At 39.0% G+C, this 20,665-nt stretch overlaps 4 protein-coding genes across 4 annotated transcripts; all 4 read right to left on the bottom strand.

Annotated features, from left to right (window-relative positions):
- Window positions 1–1,569: 1,569 nt before the first annotated feature.
- LOC125210432 (1-acyl-sn-glycerol-3-phosphate acyltransferase 2-like) lies at window positions 1,570–7,134 on the bottom strand. The gene is made up of 11 exons (XM_048109990.1): window positions 7,111–7,134; window positions 6,701–6,838; window positions 6,137–6,176; window positions 5,977–6,050; window positions 5,351–5,410; window positions 3,730–3,807; window positions 3,424–3,582; window positions 2,578–2,703; window positions 2,274–2,366; window positions 2,085–2,168; window positions 1,570–2,002 (listed from the first exon to the last, which is right to left on the bottom strand). Exons 1-11 carry the CDS (start codon window positions 7,132–7,134, stop codon window positions 1,772–1,774), a joined length of 1,107 nt encoding a protein of 368 aa, XP_047965947.1. The 3' UTR covers window positions 1,570–1,771.
- A 2,005-nt stretch (window positions 7,135–9,139) lies between these two features.
- On the bottom strand, window positions 9,140–10,857 carry LOC125210433 (B3 domain-containing protein REM20-like). Its single transcript, XM_048109991.1, has 4 exons — window positions 10,470–10,857; window positions 10,114–10,378; window positions 9,503–9,663; window positions 9,140–9,382 (listed from the first exon to the last, which is right to left on the bottom strand). The coding sequence occupies exons 1-4, from the start codon at window positions 10,557–10,559 to the stop codon at window positions 9,140–9,142; spliced, it is 759 nt and encodes a 252-aa protein (XP_047965948.1). The 5' UTR covers window positions 10,560–10,857.
- A 296-nt stretch (window positions 10,858–11,153) lies between these two features.
- LOC125217060 (protein ALP1-like) lies at window positions 11,154–13,307 on the bottom strand. The gene is made up of 5 exons (XM_048118886.1): window positions 13,078–13,307; window positions 12,098–12,641; window positions 11,797–12,022; window positions 11,276–11,721; window positions 11,154–11,178 (listed from the first exon to the last, which is right to left on the bottom strand). Exons 2-5 carry the CDS (start codon window positions 12,620–12,622, stop codon window positions 11,176–11,178), a joined length of 1,200 nt encoding a protein of 399 aa, XP_047974843.1. The 5' UTR covers window positions 12,623–12,641; window positions 13,078–13,307; the 3' UTR covers window positions 11,154–11,175.
- Window positions 13,308–14,391: 1,084 nt separating this feature from the next.
- LOC125214587 (microtubule-associated protein 70-2-like) lies at window positions 14,392–19,934 on the bottom strand. The gene is made up of 11 exons (XM_048115677.1): window positions 19,475–19,934; window positions 19,161–19,246; window positions 18,313–18,378; window positions 18,037–18,207; window positions 17,781–17,951; window positions 17,529–17,684; window positions 17,280–17,426; window positions 17,084–17,155; window positions 16,467–16,997; window positions 16,203–16,390; window positions 14,392–14,871 (listed from the first exon to the last, which is right to left on the bottom strand). The coding sequence occupies exons 1-11, from the start codon at window positions 19,722–19,724 to the stop codon at window positions 14,832–14,834; spliced, it is 1,878 nt and encodes a 625-aa protein (XP_047971634.1). The 5' UTR covers window positions 19,725–19,934; the 3' UTR covers window positions 14,392–14,831.
- Between the last annotated feature and the right edge of the window lie 731 nt (window positions 19,935–20,665).

Below are 20,665 nucleotides of genomic sequence, written 5' to 3' on the forward strand. Positions count from 1 at the left end.
TGTTATTGGGAAAAGAGGCGAAGTGCAGCCACTTGGTGCACCACTAGAGCCACACCTAGAGGGCGGTTTGGTGCGTCCCGACCTCGCATACCTCACGGTGGACCACAGGATTATTAAAATTGATTTTCTAAAAAGATTTAGTACTGAAATCAGTTTCATACAAATATACATATAGATACTTACGCCGTCCCTAATAGGTATGAACATTTGATTCAGTACAAGTTTTAACGTATAATTGATAAAGTAAGAGAGATAAATAGTATTGTAACCGTATAAGTAACGCTAGTGGAGAATGTGTTCCACATCATTAATAGTGTAGTAAATGGTTATAAGTTGTAAATAAAATGATATGTAAGATTAGAAAGTTCATACTTTTTAGAGACGGACTAATAAAAAAATAGTTCATACTTTTAGAGACGGAAGAAGTATATTCAGAATAAATATTAAATCAAAGGAGTATCTATATATATAAAAGGGAACTTCATAAAATAAGTAGTAGTACTAGTATTTTTTTAGAGCAATCCATCAAATAAATACCTTTGCTCGATTGTTATACAAATCCAACCATATTCAGTCATCAGCATAATTTGTTCCCAAATATATAACAAATCAAGAATCTAAACTCCCCTATCGTCAATAATCCTCCATTCCAAAATCTGAAGTCCAGTCACATTTTACATAGCAAGAGAGAATTAGACAAAACAAGACAAAAAAAAAAACCTCTGCTTTCACTATAAGAGCATCTCCAATGGTACATGGGCCAGTAATCGGCCAGCCACTCTCTCTCCCTGCCACGTCAGCAGCACTAAAAATCCACCTCGCCACATTAGATTTAGGTCAGCCATAGGCCAGCCGCAATAAAAATAATTCAAAAAATACTACATTTACGGAATTAAAATCACAATACGAAATTAAATTTACGACATATATACGGAAAAAATTCGTTAATTTTATTTAAATAAAAAAAATACATTAACTAAAAATCAAAAAAATTACATAATAAAAAAAAATCTGGGCTTCCACACACGAGCCACCGCCCCACTATACTTCTCCCTAATTTATTAAAAAAATACATTAAAAAATGTTAGTATGCCTTGAATCATTATAGTTTGCCGCTAGCCAAACGGGGTCTCGCTGCCCGGTCAGCCGAGTCAGGGGGTCAAGGGGGCGACGCCCCCTTGCCATGGGAGTTTGGGGGCGCGGAGAGGCCCCCGGCCGAACGGTATGACATGTTTCTGTTTTAGTTCTTAATTTTGTATTGGGCCTAGTTGTTGTTGTCCATCGTTAGATGTTGCTCTTGTACAGAAATTTAGAGAGAGAGAAAATCGCGTTTATATAGGTTTTTTTTTTTTAAAAAAAAAAAAACGAAAATCGGCGCTGGCCGGCATTGTGGCGTGCCGATCGGCCAGCGCCGAGCGACCGGCCAACCCACGCCGAAAGTTTAGCCGATTTTCCGCTGGCCGACTCCAATGGTTCGGCTAGCCGATCGGCCAACGCGACGAATCGGCTAGCCGGTCGCTAGCCGACCATTGGAGATGCTCTAAAATTTGCCCCAATATCCCATCACAGTTGAATTAACAACAATGAATTTTCAAGCCAAGTTCTCCCAAATCATGACAAGATCAGTTAATTGTGTTTGTACAACCATATAAGAAATTCAAGAACATGCATGTCAACTGTTAGAAAATTACATATATAAAATGGACGAGATAACTCAGCTGGATCAGGAAGGTAAGTGATAGTGAGGCCGATGAGATGTGCACGCTTTTACCTACTGCTGTTTTGGTTGTCTACTCGACGCTTCACGCCCTCCTGTCGGAGCGATTCTAGCAGGGGTCGACTTTTCAGCTTTCGAGAACTGAATCAAGACCTGCATGAGGATTGTCACGATAGCCAAACAAATCGCTGAAAAGGTGATGCCTTTCCACGACGAGAAGATTGAGGACCGCTGGAAAACTTTCCATGCTCCCAAAATGAGCAGTATGGCCCAAGAACAGACCACCTGTCATTGCAAGAGACGAGAACAGGTTACAGCTGCTCGATAGAGGGTTAGAGTGTGGAATAGAATACTATCAAGTAATTACCAAAAGGGACTTCACCGGACGCCCAATGTCTTGCTGTCTTTCACCAAAGGAGCCCTCAGCTATGTGCTTGTCCAATAACTTATCCTGTTAAGAGGATAAGAATATGACATTGATCAATTTTCTCGATAAGGTGAACACACTTTAAGAAAATGGAAAATACCAAATAGCGATTTAGTAAAAGTGAAACACCTTGGCTACAAAGGCATCTTTACACCATTGAGCAACTGCTTCATCTGTTTCTGGCAAATCCTTCATCAAGTGTCGCTTGAGGTGCACATGAACCTTAATAATACCGTAATAACATAAATATTGGGAAAGCACAAAAAGCGGGTTCAATTAAAATCCACAGAAGTAGCAGCAAGCTCTGTATTCTGTAATTACTAGAAACACCATTTTGCACACTGAACCAGTAGTTGCATAAATCGGGTCAAATTTGCATAATATTTCCAACCACACATCAACAAGTTCTAGGTAATAAGATTTACAGGCTTACCACCGAAGATTGTCCTTTAAAAAGTCTGAGCATGGTTGGTTGAGGAGATGCTTTGGGAATAGCAACCGTCACATCATATATAGCAGGAACAAATGAACGCATATGACTTACTGCTGTTACAAAACCCTGAAAGACGGCCAAAATGAAACAATGCTGAACATATGGGACTTTGAGGAACAAAGACAAAAACAGCAATGAAGTCAGAAAATCTCAAGATTCCACAGCCTTTAGACTAAAAAGGCAGTATCCTCGGCTTAGTTAAATAGGAGTAATACTTCAAGTGAAGTAGCAACACACTGAAAGAAGGGGTGCTAAATTTCAGAAAGAAGCCAGAAATTAATACCAAATTCAATGTTCCATAAAGTATGGATTATCTTAACTGATGCGGTCACATCAATTTATCAGGGTATAACTTTAAGTGTATGGTTTCGTCTAAATACTTAATACTATCTGTTTCCCCAATATTTCAAACATACTTGGAAACAAGAGCTATCCGTAATACAGCAATCTTGAAAAGCAATGCTGAAATGAGAAAGTGTGCCACATTAAATTTACAAAAACGACCAAACTGGCCTATATATTTAATGAGATGCATTTTGACAAACCATGAGAACTTCTAGAAAATGTGAAGCCTCCATTTCAGGAAATATGTTAAATAACTAGAATCTCTGGAAATAACTTGGCTACAACTCCAATTAGTTAAGAACTTAAAAGAAGATCACTATAAAATTAGAAGAATTCAAGTTTCTAGGTTCTAAAATGTGAAATAAGCATGTTGGTCAGAATTAGGCTTAAGCATTGCAAAATGGAAATATAATGCATCTTAAAAGAGGGTTAAGTTGTAACCTTCGTTCGAGGAATCAATACATTCTTTGGAACTGGCAGCCCTGTTGAGATTGCGTATTCTTGAGCAGCTAAAAGTTTTGCCTGTGTGAAGCGAGTCCCCTCAACAAAAAGTGCCAGCCAAAATGGCAGAGGAAAATCCCTTAGCCGTTTAAGTCCTGACTGCAGCAAATTTTAACTACCATCAATTAGGCAATCAAGTAAGGTAGAAACAGAAGAGAAAGAAACAATACACACATAAGAAAAAAAGTAAAATGGAATATGAAAGATTGAAAACTCATTACCAAGTATTCAACCACTCAACAGTACCTTTAAGGTGCTTTCATCCTTTGCCCAGCTTCTTTCAAGAAAGAGATATTCAGAGAACCACATAGACCATCCAATGACCTGCTCAGAAAAAAATTACATTGTATCTTTGAGCAAGCCTTGTTGCACGCTCCAAAGAAAAAGTATAACAGAAAGGATACAAGGAGCAAAATAGATAAACAAGAACTTCTTAATGGACACGGCAGGGAGATGGTTTTAGTCATATTTGACTGGCCACACTTGTTGTGTGTACTTCGACCATTACAGTACTACGAAAGAGAACATAATTTATTACTCCCCCCATCCCACAAAAATATGGACTTTTGGGACGGCATGAAAATTAATGCACAATTGGTAAAGTAAGAGGGAGATAGAAAGAAAAAGTAATTATAGTATTGTTAGTGGAGAATGGGGCCCACCTTATTAGAGAGAAAGAAGTTACCAAAAATAGAAGGGGATATTTTTATGGGACATCCCAAAATGGAAAATGTCCTTATTTTTATGGGACGAGGGGACTGGGGAGTATATAATATCGGTGCAAATTCCAGCACTTCTTGGTGTAGTTTTTGGCCCTGAGTAATAAACTCCAGATATAGTGCCCGTACGACCTTCATCTCATATATTTTAGTTTTATTTATTCAAAGAAAGGCTCCCTATTTACTTGCTGTCAGTCGTTCTATAAAAAGTCTTTAGCTTTTTGCATGTAGAATCATTTCATCAATGAATAAACTTCATCAAAATAGTCTGTCATACGACTCATATACAGTCTTATTAAAAGCGGTCCCAGGCGTGGGGCTGCTCGAAGCTCTGCTGTAATTGCCCCAACCACTGTGGGGCGAGCAACATTCATGGGGCGCCGGGGCGGCTGGGGCGAGAGAGGGGTGACGATGGGGCGATTTAAAATGAGAAGGGAAGAAGATGAACAATCTCCTTAATATTTAAATAGAGACAACTTTTTAGGTAGTTTAAATGTAAGATGCAGGTTGCAGGTCTCTATAATAATTACTCTTATAGACATTCTCTTTCTCTGTCATAGGCACTTTCTTTTTAATTAATAATTCTTTTTTTTTCTCTTTCTCTCTAAGAGGGTCTCATTTACTGAATACGCACATATGCAAGCTCTCTCTCTCTCATAGACACTTTTCCATACGCTGCAGACACTTTTACTGTTAATATTATAAACAGAAAATTATACTATACGGCTTTCTTTTTGCTTTTTGCTTTTTTTTTTTCCTCTCAGGCACTTTTCCATAGGCATGCTATATACATATATATTATATGTACTTAAATAGAAAAACACATTACCCATTATATTCATTATATTAGGAGCATCCACCTATGTATCTAAAGTACTCCGATTAAAAAAATACAGTAGTATATATTCACAAAATGCAGTGGTGGATCAATACAAAATAATAGTGCAGTGTGTTATGCAAATTTTGAACTATAAATGCACCCCAATTCGTGGTGGCGGTGGGGCGCACGCCCTGTCCCCCCGGTGCACCCCGCACCACTAACAACACTGCTCATATAATGATCAGAAGACACAAAACAATATTGAAAACTAACTTCAAGTGAAAGCTATGGGATTAATGTCATAAGACGGTTATCATTAGGCACTTACAGGAAGGAGCTTTGATGATTTCTTCATAACAGCCAGAGTGCTACCAAGGCAACCTGAACGCTATCAAAAGATATCCAAATTTCGGTAACTAATAGCGCCGTAATAAAGATGACACCAAAGAACCAGATGTGATCAAACATATGTCAAAACTCTCAACCTTGCACTTTCTATGTTCAGCAATTACATATGACACAGGAATGTTTCTTGAGGGTACCAATATTCCAATAATAAAAAATGACTGTCTCAGAATCTATATATCTGATTCATGGCGCATGCACCAGAATAGGTAAAACCGTAAAAGCATCTCTAGTATGCATTATTATCTCCAACTAGGTGAAATCCTTGTTGCCACTCAATTTGAAATAGCTAGAAATTTGAGCCAAATACCAACTTCCAACAGTGTACCTGTGCTAAATTAATCTATGATTATACTTTAATTGCTGATAAGACGAAATGTATTCATTATATATGTGGATATGATGCATCAATATCAAATAAGTGGGTCCATTTTTCTGCATTACATAATCATGATATTCATTATTCAATGCGCATGGGAAAAATAGACATAGTTCTCATACTGAATTGGCAGATCCATATAATCATTGTTTAGAAGGCAGATGGCAAACCTGAGCCAAAACCCATCCAACAAGCCAATCAATGTCACTCCTGTGGTTACACATGACGAGTGCATGTTCTTTACCTGGAAATTACCAATATAACATGATATAAGTGACTCAAGTAATATCAAGGTATAAAGATTAAGTACGAAGAACTAAGTGGGCTTACCCATTAACTTGAAGGTTTCAGAATCAGTGTACAGTTCAATCTGAAACCAAATTAGTAAAGGGATGTGAGGCAGACAGGTGGTTCAAATGAAAACAAACAGTTTTAATGACCGTTCATGCATAAACACAAAAGCCTGTTAAAAGAAAATATTTTGGGCGTTGAGATTTGGGTGGTATAGTGTAGGGCTATAGGCACAAGAAACTTCCCATGTAAAGGATTAAAACTGGCTATGATCATCACTAGCATAATTTTTACCTAAGAATCTCAAGAACAACATCACATGCTCAATGAGACTACATCCAAAAAGTTAGACTCTAGAGAGCTAAATCTGTTGTTAGAGTATTGTTGGCTCAAAAGACTGTCTTCCATCGCCCCTAGCAACTACAAATTGTACTGAAGATTGTCATCAAACTAGCAAGTAAACGCAGTAACACGACAACTCAATCAATAAGTTACATCAACTGATATGCACTTCCACTGCAGATAGCAACCTATGCTGGAGCTAATAAGCTAAGTTGAGTATTACTGGTGGATTATATATCCATTTCTACAGAGGATTTTCACCTTGAGACCAGCCCACCAATCGATCAGCCACACAAGCTCGAGCCATAGTAGCTCTGCAACCTGCCGGTTTATCCTCCGGTAAGTGCTCTTCGAAATAGGCCTTATTAGCACATAGCACACTGCCTGGAAAAACAGACACTGAAAGTAATTAAAAGGGGAAACACATATACACACAGTCACACACTAAGGGAAATTTACTCAGCTTAGTTAGGGCCCGTTTTTTAGCCTTGATGGGAATAAGGTGGCTACGACTTGGGCCTTGATTATTTCATGGACAATAGTGTTTAGTGAAGTAATTAAACTTAAGTTTTGTAACTTGGACTAAATTGGTCTTTTTCCACTCCCTTGTTTTATACAGCGTTTCTCTAGCTGGTTTCATATTTACTGACAAATATGCCCCTACTATTTACATGGAGAATACCAAATATGCCCATGGAAGCTCAATCGATGCGCCAACTTCCCGCTCAGATTCACTCTATAAATAACGAGACGCACCTCCTCCCGCCATCAGACCTAGAACTCCCGCGAAAAAAAGAACCCTTCATCGACATCGATTCACTCAAGTAATTCTCCTTCGCTCATTGTCGATCACGTTCTGAGTTTGTTATTTGAGTGCCATCTAATTTATTTTTTTACATATTCATGTAGATGTCAGGATCCTCTCGTACCTATGGGAGTCAGCAAGTTCCATCTGGAAGCAAAGGTTGTGTATGATATATGAGCAATTTTGTTTAATTTTATATGTGAATGAGTACTTATCTATTACAGATGTAATGTAATGCAGAGAGAACTCGTCGTGCGTGGAGCGACAAAGAGGAAATGTTCTTGATTGGGATAATGAAGGAGTTGGTAGCTACTGGCTGGAAGGCCGATAACGGCTTCAGATCTGGGTATCTGCAGAGAGCGGAAGAGGCAATGCGCCGAGAGTTTCCGGGGACTGATTTGAAGGCCAACCCTCATATCCAATCGAGAATTCACACCTGGAAGAAGAGTTTCTATGCTCTGTCAAAAATATTAGATCGAAGTGGTGTGGGATTCAATGTTCACGGTGACTATAAGATCGACGTAAGCGACGATCAATGGAGCCAGATTGTTAAGGTACTTGTAGACTCCATACATATCTCTTGAACTATATACTATCACAGTTTCGCGATTGTAACTAACATCATTAATACAGGCTGACGGGGCTGCCCATGGACTACGTACTAAGTCGTGGCCATATTACGAGGACTGGAAGTGGATCTTTGGTAAGGATAGGGCGAGTGGGATAACAGCTGAAGACATGCTTGATGCTTACAACGGACTCGATCCGATTGAGCAAGTGGCAACTAATGGAACTGGCCTCGATTACGACTTTGGTCTCCATGACTTCCTTGGAGGTGATGCAGGGCTGAACAGGGACTCCCCTCCTGTGATGAGTGACAATGGATTCTCTCGTGGGCGTGAGGCACCTCCTGTGATGACTGATAGTGGATTCTCTCGTGCGCGTGAGACACCACCAACTGAAACCTCGAGCAAGAAGCGCAAAAAGCACGATGCTTTGGAGGGACTTGTGGATGTCATTGGAAAAATGCATGAAGCCACCAATGCTCGACTTGAGTATCTGGGGACCAGGATTGGTTATGAATTCGACCTCACAAAGGCACGTAAGGATGTTTTCGAGCTTGTTGGTAATATCAATGGAATAAACCTTGCCCAAGTCTTTGATGCTTCTGACTTCATTCTGGAAAAAGTTCAGCGCTTGGACTTCTTCATGAGTCTCCCAGAGGTGGCAAGGCATGCGTATGTCCTTCGCGCATTGGAGAAGTGTTCTGCTAACTGATCGAGAATGTGTGTGGGGCAGATGACAATGAAGCTAGTGTTGGTATGGGCTATTAGGATCACTCTGCTTTTTGCTATGTAATTATAAGTATGGTGTGGGTCTAAGTTAGTATGGTTTGCTAAGCTAGTGGCTATTTTGCTAATGTAAATAGATGCATATCTATGAACCAGTATGACTATTTTGTTGGTATGGATTGCTAGGTTGATGGTTATTTTGATATCTACAAAAGCGTATGGAAGTAATGAAGGTGTGATGCTAAATAGTTTATATAACCACTACTTGTTTGATCCACAAAATTTATAAAATATTTTGATGATATTCTGTTGTAGCATAGTGTTTGTCCTCCATGAGGTCCATCCATCCACAACAATTTCAAAACTTGCCGATAACTGCGCGGCCATATTACATTAATGACATGAGACCAATTCGATTGCACATTCTCATATTACATTAATAACATGAGACCAATACATATGAAAACACTACACTATATTATCATATAGTAGTCATCGCCCATGGTCATTTTCTGTTATGACTCATTGCTAGTGCTTGATACCCCACAAAAAACAAAAAGAGCGAGACGTTAGCGTTATATGCATCATATAGCTTTTATCTATTCAAATGTTAATGGTCACATAAAACTGCACATCATCCCTATCCACCAACTGGAATGACAGTCGATCTCCTTCAACTAAGGCATTGCCTTGCATAAAGCACTTCCACCCATGTTCAACCCAAAGCTTGCCTTTGCCGGTACCTAAATGCATCTCCCAAGTGTTGTCAAAGGTGGTGAAGTAGGCGCGTTGATCTTGCATAGAGGCGGCAGGGATGTATGCATTCCAGAATTGAAGAGGCAGTTCCTAGATCATAAAAAAAAATTCATATAATGTATTCTAGCAGGAAGCTTATACGAGGAGTACAATATGGTGTTAAATTTCAATACTCACGAAGCAGCCCGCAATATTTTTCGGAGTCAGTACCAAATTGAAAGTGGGGTACACGCCTTCAGCGGGCGGCATCACCTCTGCTTCGTATTCATCCTCGGACTCTGCATCGGACTCACTTTCAGAGGGAGAGTAATCGTCAGACGATTGTATATCGGGGGAGTAGTAGTCTTCGTCGCTTGGAATCTCTCCATGAGCTACACATATGGACGGGGCAAAAACTATGTTAATTCAATGAGTGGTGCTAAAATTTAAAAATATTATTATTAAAGAATGTAATTTTCAAATAATATGGCTCTAAAATATGTTAATTCATTGAACTTTACAACGAATAAACACTGAAATATGAAAAAATTCTAGCTTATATTAATATTTTAAGACTTTTCCCATAGCCAAGTCAAAATGCTAGCATTATTCTAATTAAAGATATTAGTAAATGCTTAATGCTAACAATGATAAAGCATAAGGCATTACTCCAATAAATACACGCATTACCAAATTTCTTTATTTTATTAAATACAATGTTGATACCTTTGCAGAATTTTAAATATAAGTAATATTATATCATTTTTTTCGGTTCTTCCACAAAATACACCGCCATTGTTGTTTCTATCTTAGACTTTATATTAGTTTGAACAAATCATTACCTCTTAAGTCTTTTTTCGGTGGGCAACCACTGCCAAAATCAAATCGCTTCACATGGAATGTGCCTCCACCAAGCCATGTGAACATGAGCACGTCCAGATTCACGATCTCGTTGGCTTGAACAAAGCTACTCCATCCAATCCTGAAAAAGAAGCCATTTGCAACTCTCAGCAGAGTTACACCCCACACTCTCCCATTGGGCATCATAAGAACACATTGATGTGGCAGGTCAGCCCCATGCCGACCAACAAATTCAGGTGGGAGGCGCTGCAGGTGAAAAAAAATAATAGTATCATTTTGCTTCTATTTTTGACACAAGAATCGAATATATATCAAAGAATAAAACTATGAATCTTACAATTCCGTTGTTGTGGAGGCCCTCGGAGTAGCACTTGAAGAAACCTGGGAGCCTTGCATATTCACCATCATTCAGAGGGGGAGCTGCCATTGTGTGATGAGTTCTATAACCATCGTAGAGCTATTTATTGATTAGGATTATAAGAGAAAGAGAAGAGGGAGCTCCACCTAAATTGCAATAAATTCTCAACTTACCCAAATCTAGTGCGGGATTACTGTAAAGTTGACTCCGAAAACGGTGCGCAATGAAGAAGTGCTCTGCAGAATGGTTGATGGGGGTAGATGGGGTAGTTCGATGTCAATCCTCTGAGATAATCAATGAAGATGAGAGATATGAGTCAGGTTTATCTTATGCTTAATTAAAGCTAACCATTAATTGCTGAGTGAGGAGTGGGTAGTTGTGTGATGTAATCTACTACACCTTTCTTTTTAAGATGAGTATTATAAAAAGGCTTGTAGGCAACTCATTCTACTACATGTATCTCTAACTTTCCGCGCGACAACGCATGCTGGGAAGGTAGTAATATACCCCCATGGGTCTTGAACGAGTGTGGGCTGGCTATACAGGGTGAGTTCGGGATCGAACTCACAATCTCTGAACTGACTGACCGGCTACGCCATCTGCAATCTCGACACCACACCTTCAAAGAGGTGGTACACACTACAGGGGCATCTTGGGTTCAACTGCATCATAGCGGAGCACCGGTCTACTGAAATTTGCATAGTTCATATTAGGTGCTTGCTAAGGCCAAAACTGACCACAACACAAGTAATCAAACATAAGAATTTTGTCATAAAAAAACATACCACTTTCCACATCGATTGTGCTAAGGCATCTCGATGAGTATTCCACTCTGTTGTAGGCTCAACTGTGTCAACAAACTCATTTTCAACAGCCTCGGCTTCTAAATCATTGTCAATATGACCTCCATCCATTGCCAATTCGATTGGATCGGATAACATTGCGCCTCGCACATAGTTGTGAAGTAGAAAGCAAGCCATAATAAGCCTAATCTGCACCTTCACCGGGTAAAAGGCTGCACTCCTCAAGATTCCCCAACGCATTTTAAGTACAGCGAACGCACGCTCGATGACATTTCGTGCACGCGTGTGTCTCATATTGAAAATTTCACGTGGACTCTGAGGAGCCTCAGTAGCGGGCCCCCATTCTTTTAGATGGTAGCGGACACCTTTGAAGGGAGTTAGGAAACCATCACTATTTGCATAACCATTGTCGCATAGATAGTAATTACCTGCAATCGAATAATCAACTTTGATCAATAGTAATAGATAGCTGAGAATCAAGTATAACGGTTCCTAAATCACACCTCGAGGAACCTTCAATCCATTGGGGCGATTCACAGCATCGCGGAGGACCCGAGCATCCCCTGCAGATCCCTCCCAACCCGGTAGCACATACACGAACTTCATATCCCGGTCACAAACGGCTAAGGTGTTGGTGCAAATTTGACCTTTTCGTGAACGATACCGAGGTTTATCAGTCTGGGGCACGTGTAAGCTGATATAAGTCCCATCTAGAGCTCCAAGGCACCCCTGCATCAATAACAAATTTGTTTAAAAGCTAGAACTACATTATATTGAACCTCTTTGGGCTGTAAAAGCTAACACCTTGAACCACTTCCATCTGTTGTCGGTGCAATCATCTGTTATCGGTTCCGGTATAGCAAGCAGAGAGGCTTGCAACCTAATCACAGCTCGTAGGACACGATGAACATAGCGAGAAACCGTGTATCCAGAACGCAGGAAATCAAATTTGACAACGCGATTCTTTTTGTGGTGTGCCAAGATAGATAGAAACAACGCGACCTGCTCCTCAACCTTCACAAACCTGCCGTCTGTTAGGTCACCAGTTTGTCTGAATATGCGACATAGCCTTCCGAAAGCGTTCCGATCCATACGCAAGTTTTCTAAACATGCCACATCGGATACATTGACCAAGCGATTAATATGCCTCACTTGGTCTGGTATCCTTTTGATACGACCATAAATAGCTCGTACAGATCTTTGGTTCAGCCTCCGACGGTTCTGTTGTAGATATATGAGAATCATTGCAATAACATCAAGTTGATGGCTATGCATAACCTCCTCCATCAGTTGAATTACAAGTGCCGTCGTCGAAACTGGAGATGCCATTGTCGAAGAACAGGGAAATCTACAAAAGACACCGCTACTGCTTATTTTGCAATTCACAACCACGATAATACATATGATGTAAAAGTCACTGATTTTGGCTCTGCCTAAAATGTGTATGCATATCTTCTACAATTCAATAGTAAATAATTCATATTCACAAAATGAAACACAGCGAAACAAGTGAGCTGCAAGAATCGTTCAAAATCTAATTTGCAAAAAGTTCACCAATCTAGAACCCACGGAAGAAAAAATTGAAGGGGCGATCTGAAAGACCACACAATCAACCATAAATAATTCATATTAACAAAATGAAACACGGCGAGACAAGTGAGCTACAAGAATCGTTCAAAATCAAATTTGCAAAAACTGCACCGATCTCGAACCGATGGAAGAAGCAAGTCCAGATTCGATCTGAAAGGCCACATAATCAAATGTTTCAATTGTATAAAACTTACCTCCACAAAATGAAATCCTTTCGCAAAGTTTGGAGCGCTGCAATGAGGTGTCGAGGGTAGATGAGGAAGATGAATTATAGTCCTTCCACACTCCCCCAAATTGGAAAATAAACCCACAAGATTTTCTGGATTGTTTAACAATGGAATTCTACCTAAAACAGTAAAAAAGGACGGGTCGAAGACCCAAATCCCGGGTCGAATGGAAAAACGATCAATGGTACAAAACAGAGAGAAAAAGGTGGACTACTTTCATTTTCCTGTATTATCAAGGCTAAAAAACTGGCCCTTATACTATAATGCCAACGGATAACCAAATCCCATTTTCCCACTCCATTTTACCGTGTTTTTTGCGAACAAAACCACGGAGATACGTGAACGTCTGTCTGGATACCAAGGTAACAGTCTCCCCAATTTATTATTACTCCCTCCCTCGTTCGCCATTAGGAGTTCCATTAATGGGCGGTACGGGTTTTAAGAAATGTTAAGAAAAGTGGGTAGAAAAAAGTTAGTAGAATAGGGATCCCACTTGTATATATTAGTTTTAAATGAAAGGTGAGTGAAATGAGTTAGTGGAAGGTGGGACCCTATTACCATTTATGGTAAAAGTGAACCGGGACTCCTATTCACGGACGGACTAAAATAGAAAAACGGGACTCCTATTCGCGGACGGAGGGAGTACTACTAATATACTAATATACTAATATTAGCTTTATTTCAAAGTATCTTGAAATAAAGCAAAACGATTCATAATCACTTAAATATGACGAAATAGAATAATTGAATTATGGAAGGCCCAACCAACAATGACATCTCACTGTCATACAAACCACCCATCCACCGACTGTTAACTAGATATTTTATTCAAAGTTATGGGTTTTCATGATTCACCATTTATTTATGAGTTGAGGGGAAAATAGGGCAACATGTGATCCGATAATAAGATTTCAAGTTTCCCTACATACATTGCATTTATGTGTAGCAACATGATCCAATATTTTGAGAATTCCCAGATACTAAAATGATATGATTCCTATATGATAATGAAAGCATCATCTCTTTATTCTGTTAACAAAAGCAAAGCAAATCACTCTGACACATACACCAAGCCCAGAGCCTTGCAAAGAATATTTTGACCACGAGGTCACACCAACCTGGACAAGTTAATATATACAGACTGTATTCATACGAATTCTCACAACTCCAATGATCTTGAGATAATTAATAATCAGAGCAAATTGGCAGACACACAACAAATAAAAATAATGTAGCATGCCCATCAACATTTGCTAGAGCTAGAATTCGAATGCCAAAAAGTTCACCAAAATGGAAAAATCTGATATTTTATCGGATAACAAGAATATCGACAAACCTCGACAAATACCAATCACACTAAACTGCAGATTCCAAATATAGACTGCAAATAATAGAGAGGACGACAGTATGCGGGCAACCCATAAGCCAACAAGTTACCTATACAACATATTAAACTGCCACTCAAATATATCATCAGCCAAAAAGTTAGCTCCACTTTCATGCCTTCCCGTTCGTGCGCAGAGGAGTGATTATAGTAGTCTAAGTCAGAAGCACACCTATCGTTTTTCCACGAACCCTCATCATCTTTGCATCATTTTCTTCTCTTCCCACAACCAAAGAGCCATTGGCATGCTTGTTACGATTATACAAACAACAGTGAAAGGGTGAAATTAGAAAATGAGAAGGACGAAACAACCAAATCCCTCAATGTTGTGACTGGATTATCTGCTATTGTGAGTCAGGCCGCTTCTTGTTACAGTCCTGCAGATAATTATGCGTTAATTCATAAATTATGGTGATGGTCTCAAATAAAGACTCAGAGCAAAACAGAAGGGGGGCTCTCATGGACGTACATAATAAGTGCAGATGATAACTATTAACAACATTAAGTGAAGCACCACAAAAAAAAATTATTGATACTGGGAGGGGGGGGGGAGCAATATGCATCTCTCAAAAATCTTGACAAGTTTTATGCATGCAAATAAGAATATAAGATGACTAAACGACTTCTGTTGGGCAGTAGTTCATGTCATAATCATGGGCATCCAGCATTTAGTCGAGCTTGAATATGAACAATTGCTTCAAAAACAATTATGTGCTGCACAGGAAAATTAAGTTATTAATCCTAATCGATATGCTTCCAAACCACATCAGGCAAAGGAAGACTAAGCAGCTCAATGTGAAATCGTGACAGTTATGATTCAAATACTGAACCCACATTGAACAATCCAATGCATGGTTTCCAAGAAATAAATATCATTAGTTGGTACAACAATGAATAGTTAGCCATCATGATTCGACACACGAAGTCAACAAAATAGGCTGCTATTTAATGTTGGCATACGGTGGAGAGGTCAACGTAGCTGGGACAATATCAGAAAACCAGGACACATCATGTGACAAGACCAGTGTGCTAAGGAGAACATGAGCAAAAGACAAAAAAATGCTCAGCATAAACTAGGTGACTTTTAGGAGAAGATTTTAAAAAATGAGTCTACCGGAAAATGCAATGTATAATATAAAAAAAATTAAACCACACAAATATAGTGGAATAGATGATATATAATATCAGAGATAGAGGATATGAAAATGGGTATTTGCCAAAAAATTTACACACCAAGTATGCAAAGGTCCATAAAAAAGAATTAAACCATTAGCAGCTAACAGTGTACTAATGCATCTAAGATTCCATAGGCAGCTAACAGTGTACTAATGCATCCAAGATTCAGTTCCCATGCTACGCGTGTCCAGAATTTTTTTTTGCATCTGATCCACAGCATATATACCTAAAGGCTAGAGAAAGACTAACAAGGAAAAATACTTAAGACAGGTTTACTCATCAAGACAATCCTAGTATGAATAGATTTTTGGCATACGCAGTCAAGTAACTACGTTTCTAAATACTAATATAAGTCAAATCAGTTCCTGCTGTTCGGAACCAACGACAATATATTTCCAGTAGGTGTCTTCTAATGGAAAACCAAGCACAATAGAACTTCCAAGCATACTCTATGTTATGATAATGATACAATGGGGAATGGAGTGGGAGTGGGTGGAGTCATTGGCCCTTGTCAAGAACTAATACAGCATACCTTCCAGGAAGCATCTGAGAGCTGTTCACTGAACTCTTTGAATTACCCAACCTTTTGGACTTATTATCATGTTCCTTGTCCACCCGCATTGCAGCCACCTCCTTCTCCATAGCAGCCACCTCCCTTCTCATCTTTTTGGCCTCCACTTCCATTGCTTTAGTCAAAGTTTCTACCTTCCTTGCTAACATCTGATTGTGGAAAGGACCAAAAACCTTTAGCATTAAGACAATAGCAACAAAGGACTTAGAAAGGAAAGAAATCAACCTCAATTGCATCATCCTTGTCTTTGAGGCTTTGATCCTTTTCATGGCAAGCCTTCCTCAATGAAATCACCTCTTTTTGTAACATATCGTATAACAACCCAGGCACACTATCTTCTTTTTCAGTAACTTGTATGTCACTAGGTTTTTCTACTTGAGTTGCTTTCCATGCACTACTTTCTGTCTCAGTTTCCTTAGTTCCATCACAAGATTGGCTCTGCTTAAAGTTTGGTCCTAGTCCATTTAAGAGAACTTTGGACCTGTCCAAAGATCTTGAACCACCATCAAATGACTTTGATGTCCCTTTTGCATGTTTCAAGACTGAACTGCTACCAGAAGATCTTAATTGGAATGATGGTGATCTCTTGGGTAAGAAGCCATTGGAAGTCAATTTTGAAATGTTATCAGCTCCACCCAGCGACTGGCGTCGTAAAGGGCCATTGCTTGAGCTTCTTCCCTCTGGTGTACCACGAGTTGCTGTGTTTGGTGATCTCAAAGTCTCTTCAAGAACTTTCAAACGTAGCTGATACTTTTCCTGGTGAGGAAGATATATGTTTAGATTCATTATATTTTAGTCAAGCTTTCTGATTTTAAAACAACATAGTAAAATAAGCCATTTACTTTCAACTGGGCTTCAGATCTTGCTGCCCTCTCAGTGATGGCTAGCTTGTCCTTGAGTGTCTGCATCTCCCCCTTTGAAGATAGAGAATGATATTATGAGAACTTACTCTCAAAGTATTGACTTGTGAAAACTACTACTCCCACTATCACATACATATAATTTTGACAAGCAAAGAAAGGATGTATAACTAAATACCTGCAAGAACCTTCTTTCTTCTAACCATTGTTTGACAGGCATTACTTTGTCATTAGCATCTTTCCATTCATTAGCCACCACAGTTGCTACTCTATTAGCCGTTACCTTGGCACGAGCTAATTCCCGATCAAGAGTTTTTCTTTCTTCCTGAAATTAAAATAGTTTTAGTCACTTATGCAAAGAAAATAATAGAATAGTTTTGTACAAGTAATGATGATTTGAACAGTGTTGATGCGTATAGAACATTACATTCATCTCCTGAACTTTACGTTGGTAGTCCCGTACAGCATTGGCAGCTGCGCCACCAGCAAGCACAGCCTCTTCGAGTTCACGTACAGTTTGCGTAAGTTTTTCAACCTCGGCAACCTTTTGCCGATGCATTTTGTCTAGTATCTTATTTTCTTCCTGATCAAGCATATATGATCTTTCATTAGAGGAAGAAGACAAATCTGTCTGCCTTCAAACTTCTTTTAGAAAAAAAAAAGAGAGAACATCACAAACCTGGCAAATTTCTATCTGCTTCATCAGTTCTTGGTTCTTGTTTTGAAGGTCATCGACCATAGAAGCTTTTGCCAGTGCTACCTGTACAGTTCTCTCTGCTTCAAGTAGAGCAGCCTCTTTTGATTTTGTAAGCCGGTCCAGTGCTTTGTTATCATCCTGCAGCTTTGACATCTAGAAGGAACTAGGCAAGGTTATTTCATTAATGCTCTCAATAAATGTAGTTCAACGACAAGATCAGAAGCAAAGAGACACGGACCTCCTGGCGAGCAAGCTTGAGCTCAGCCTCCAATGGAGCTAAGATTGCTTCAATTGGAGGCATATCATCATCCTTTTGGGCAGCATGAACTCTCCTAAGAGTGGCTTCAGCTGCAAATTGAGCAGCCATGGAAGCCTTCTTTTCATCATTAATTCTCTTGATTTCAAGATTCTGCCCACAAATGTTAATTCCCATGAATGTTAGTTAAAGAACGAACATTATCAAAATTATATAACCCGGAAGAAAAGGGGGAAGGAGAAAATATAGAAAAAGTACCTTGCTTTCCAGAAGCGATTCTGTTAATTTGAGCTTCTCATCCACCTTTCCCAACTCATCAGTTAGCTAAAGTAAAACAAAGAAACCTCAGATATCTGACATGATTCAAGTTCATCAAGGTACTTGCAGGGAAGGAAGAAAATGAACTAGCTTAAACAGTTTTTTAACACATAACCACTACGATATACATGAAAGCCTGACTTCAGATTAATGGCCCAAGCCAAATTATTTTAGACTCTTGAGTTCTTCTGAAATGGAAGAGCACTAGCAACCTAAATTGATGGTGTCATATCCAATACATGATCCATTAAATTGACATGGGTCTGCATATGTTATAATACCGACAAAAGAAATATAATAACCTGATAACCTCATATCTTTCTTCCAATGTTTTTATAGCTATGGAACTTGGAAACTGACCTATGGGGAAATTAGTTCTCAAAACAACACTACATCCCTAGTTTTAGACTTTTAGTGAAGAAAAAGAAAACTCTTCCCAGTTTTTTTACATATAAAATGCTATACACAAGGCTGAGATCAAGATGGCCACCAGTATAGCCACTAACAGAGACTGAAAACACAAACACTCGAATAAGGACGGTTAAGAAAGTCTAACAGCGATGATTTCAATTTTCAAGAGTGGTAAAACAAGTCATTACCAACAACAATTACGGAATCACAATATTGTCAAAGTATAATATGATGATAAAAGATTAAAATTGGATTGTTGTACACAGGTATCCCTTAACTCATCCCAATACCCTCCCCTCGCAACCAACCCCATTTCCTCTGAACACAGAATATAGATTAGTCCACGAAAACAAATTTAAAATAAGAGCAAAAGAAACCTCTTCAACAGCTTTTTCACGAAGTCTCTCGGACAACTTTAACGCCTTGATCTGAGAATGGGCTTCTCCCAATTCCCTATCCTTATCTGCAAAACAGCAGCCCTCGCTAAAGTGTCCATTTTCATCTCATAAGTTTCTAAAACATCACATAGTGGTCCTTTAAAAATAAAGATAAAGCAAATATGGATAAATAAACTAGGATATGATTTTGTTCGAAGCTTGCAATTAATCTCTATTATTTCTAAATTTACAATCCCCTAATTAAATGCACATATCAGAGTGAGAATCTAGTGGATCCAGCTGAAGAGACTCACCTCTGACTTCGTTTTCCAGTCGATTGAGCTCCACCTTCACCGGATCCGAACCATGGAGCAGATTTATAAACTCATCCGCGTCGAGGCTCGGCCGCACCGACGCCCTCCGCCGCGAAGAACCCTTGCTGCTTCCCTCCTTGAACGACGCCGACACGGTTAGCGGCGTGGACGTCTGCGCATTGCCGCTGGCCTCTCCGGGATTCCGCTCCGCCGCAAAGGCAGCACTTCCCTCGCCGGAAACCTCCGCCATCACTGATCTATTTTCTCCTTGCACCGCGCATCAAATTTCCGAAGCCTTGCGTATTAATTATCACAATGCCTGTATAGATACAAATTTATGAGCGGGTGAGAAGAGATTTGGGAGAGATTAATTTAAAAACAGTGCACACTGCTGCAGTGGGTATAATATGAGTGAAGATGATAGAGTTTTTCAGAGAGAGAGAGAGAAGTGATTTGGGACTGAGTTCAAATCGGCGTGATTTTGTTTCTCTCTCTAGAAAAAAGGAAAATAAAAAAATTCAAAAAACTTTTCTGCATAATGACCAGTAAACCCTTCGGAAACAACTTGAATTGAGTAGACTTCCGTGAAAGACCCGGGGTAGATTTGTCATATTAATAATTAGGGGAGTGGCTGAAGCAATTTTCAAAAAGCAGAGTCAGATTATGTTAATTCAATCTACCTGTCTCTAAATTAAGATACCTTCACTAAAATATAATCCTCTCCTACTAGGAAATACTAACAACACAGAGAAATCTTAATTAAATGCCCTTTTCTAATAAATCCATCTACGTACAATATTTGAGTTGGTTGAAATTCTTACATTGAATACACGCATGTGTAACCTTAAATCGGATAGTTAATACAGTTGATGATGGCAACGTTATTTTCACTATTAAAGCTCTAAATTTTTAAAATTAATTGCATAAATTTAAATCGTTTAGATCGTACATAATCTAAAAACTGAGTTCATCGGTCGTGAAACAAAAGGAAATTATATTAATAATACAAATTACCTTTACACGTTTAAAAAATAAATTTTCATTTGAATGAAAACAACAAGAAACTTTTTACAAATGCAAGTGTCGACATTTTTATCGGTTATTATTTGTAAGTTGTAACTACACGGTTACGTACTACTTCCTCCGTTCTATAGTAATAGAATCATTTTGCTATTTTAGTACGTTCCATAG

Source organism: Salvia hispanica, chromosome 3 (genome assembly GCF_023119035.1).
Source record: "Salvia hispanica cultivar TCC Black 2014 chromosome 3, UniMelb_Shisp_WGS_1.0, whole genome shotgun sequence".
Classification (NCBI taxonomy): Eukaryota; Viridiplantae; Streptophyta; class Magnoliopsida; order Lamiales; family Lamiaceae; genus Salvia; species Salvia hispanica.

Coding starts and splice junctions, on each gene's coding strand:
- LOC125210432 (XM_048109990.1), bottom strand. CDS start 7,134: ATGGGCATATTTGGTATTCTCCAT. Junction 2,367..2,577: donor TTAAAGGACAATCTTCGGTG/GTAAGCCTGTAA, acceptor GGTATTATTAAG/GTTCATGTGCACCTCAAGCG. Junction 2,003..2,084: donor GTCCGGTGAAGTCCCTTTTG/GTAATTACTTGA, acceptor TTGCAATGACAG/GTGGTCTGTTCTTGGGCCAT.
- LOC125210433 (XM_048109991.1), bottom strand. CDS start 10,559: ATGGCAGCTCCCCCTCTGAATGATGGTGAATATGCAAGGCTCCCAGGT. Junction 9,664..10,113: donor ACCGAAAAAAGACTTAAGAG/GTAATGATTTGT, acceptor CCATATGTGTAG/CTCATGGAGAGATTCCAAGC. Junction 9,383..9,502: donor TGTACCCCACTTTCAATTTG/GTACTGACTCCG, acceptor TTTATGATCTAG/GAACTGCCTCTTCAATTCTG.
- LOC125217060 (XM_048118886.1), bottom strand. CDS start 12,622: ATGGCATCTCCAGTTTCGACGACGGCACTTGTAATTCAACTGATGGAG. Junction 12,023..12,097: donor ACAGATGGAAGTGGTTCAAG/GTGTTAGCTTTT, acceptor TTATTGATGCAG/GGGTGCCTTGGAGCTCTAGA. Junction 11,722..11,796: donor TGGATTGAAGGTTCCTCGAG/GTGTGATTTAGG, acceptor ATTCGATTGCAG/GTAATTACTATCTATGCGAC.
- LOC125214587 (XM_048115677.1), bottom strand. CDS start 19,724: ATGGCGGAGGTTTCCGGCGAGGGAAGTGCTGCCTTTGCGGCGGAGCGG. Junction 17,685..17,780: donor AGCAGATAGAAATTTGCCAG/GTTTGTGATGTT, acceptor ATGCTTGATCAG/GAAGAAAATAAGATACTAGA. Junction 14,872..16,202: donor TCTCAGATGCTTCCTGGAAG/GTATGCTGTATT, acceptor AATTATCTGCAG/GACTGTAACAAGAAGCGGCC.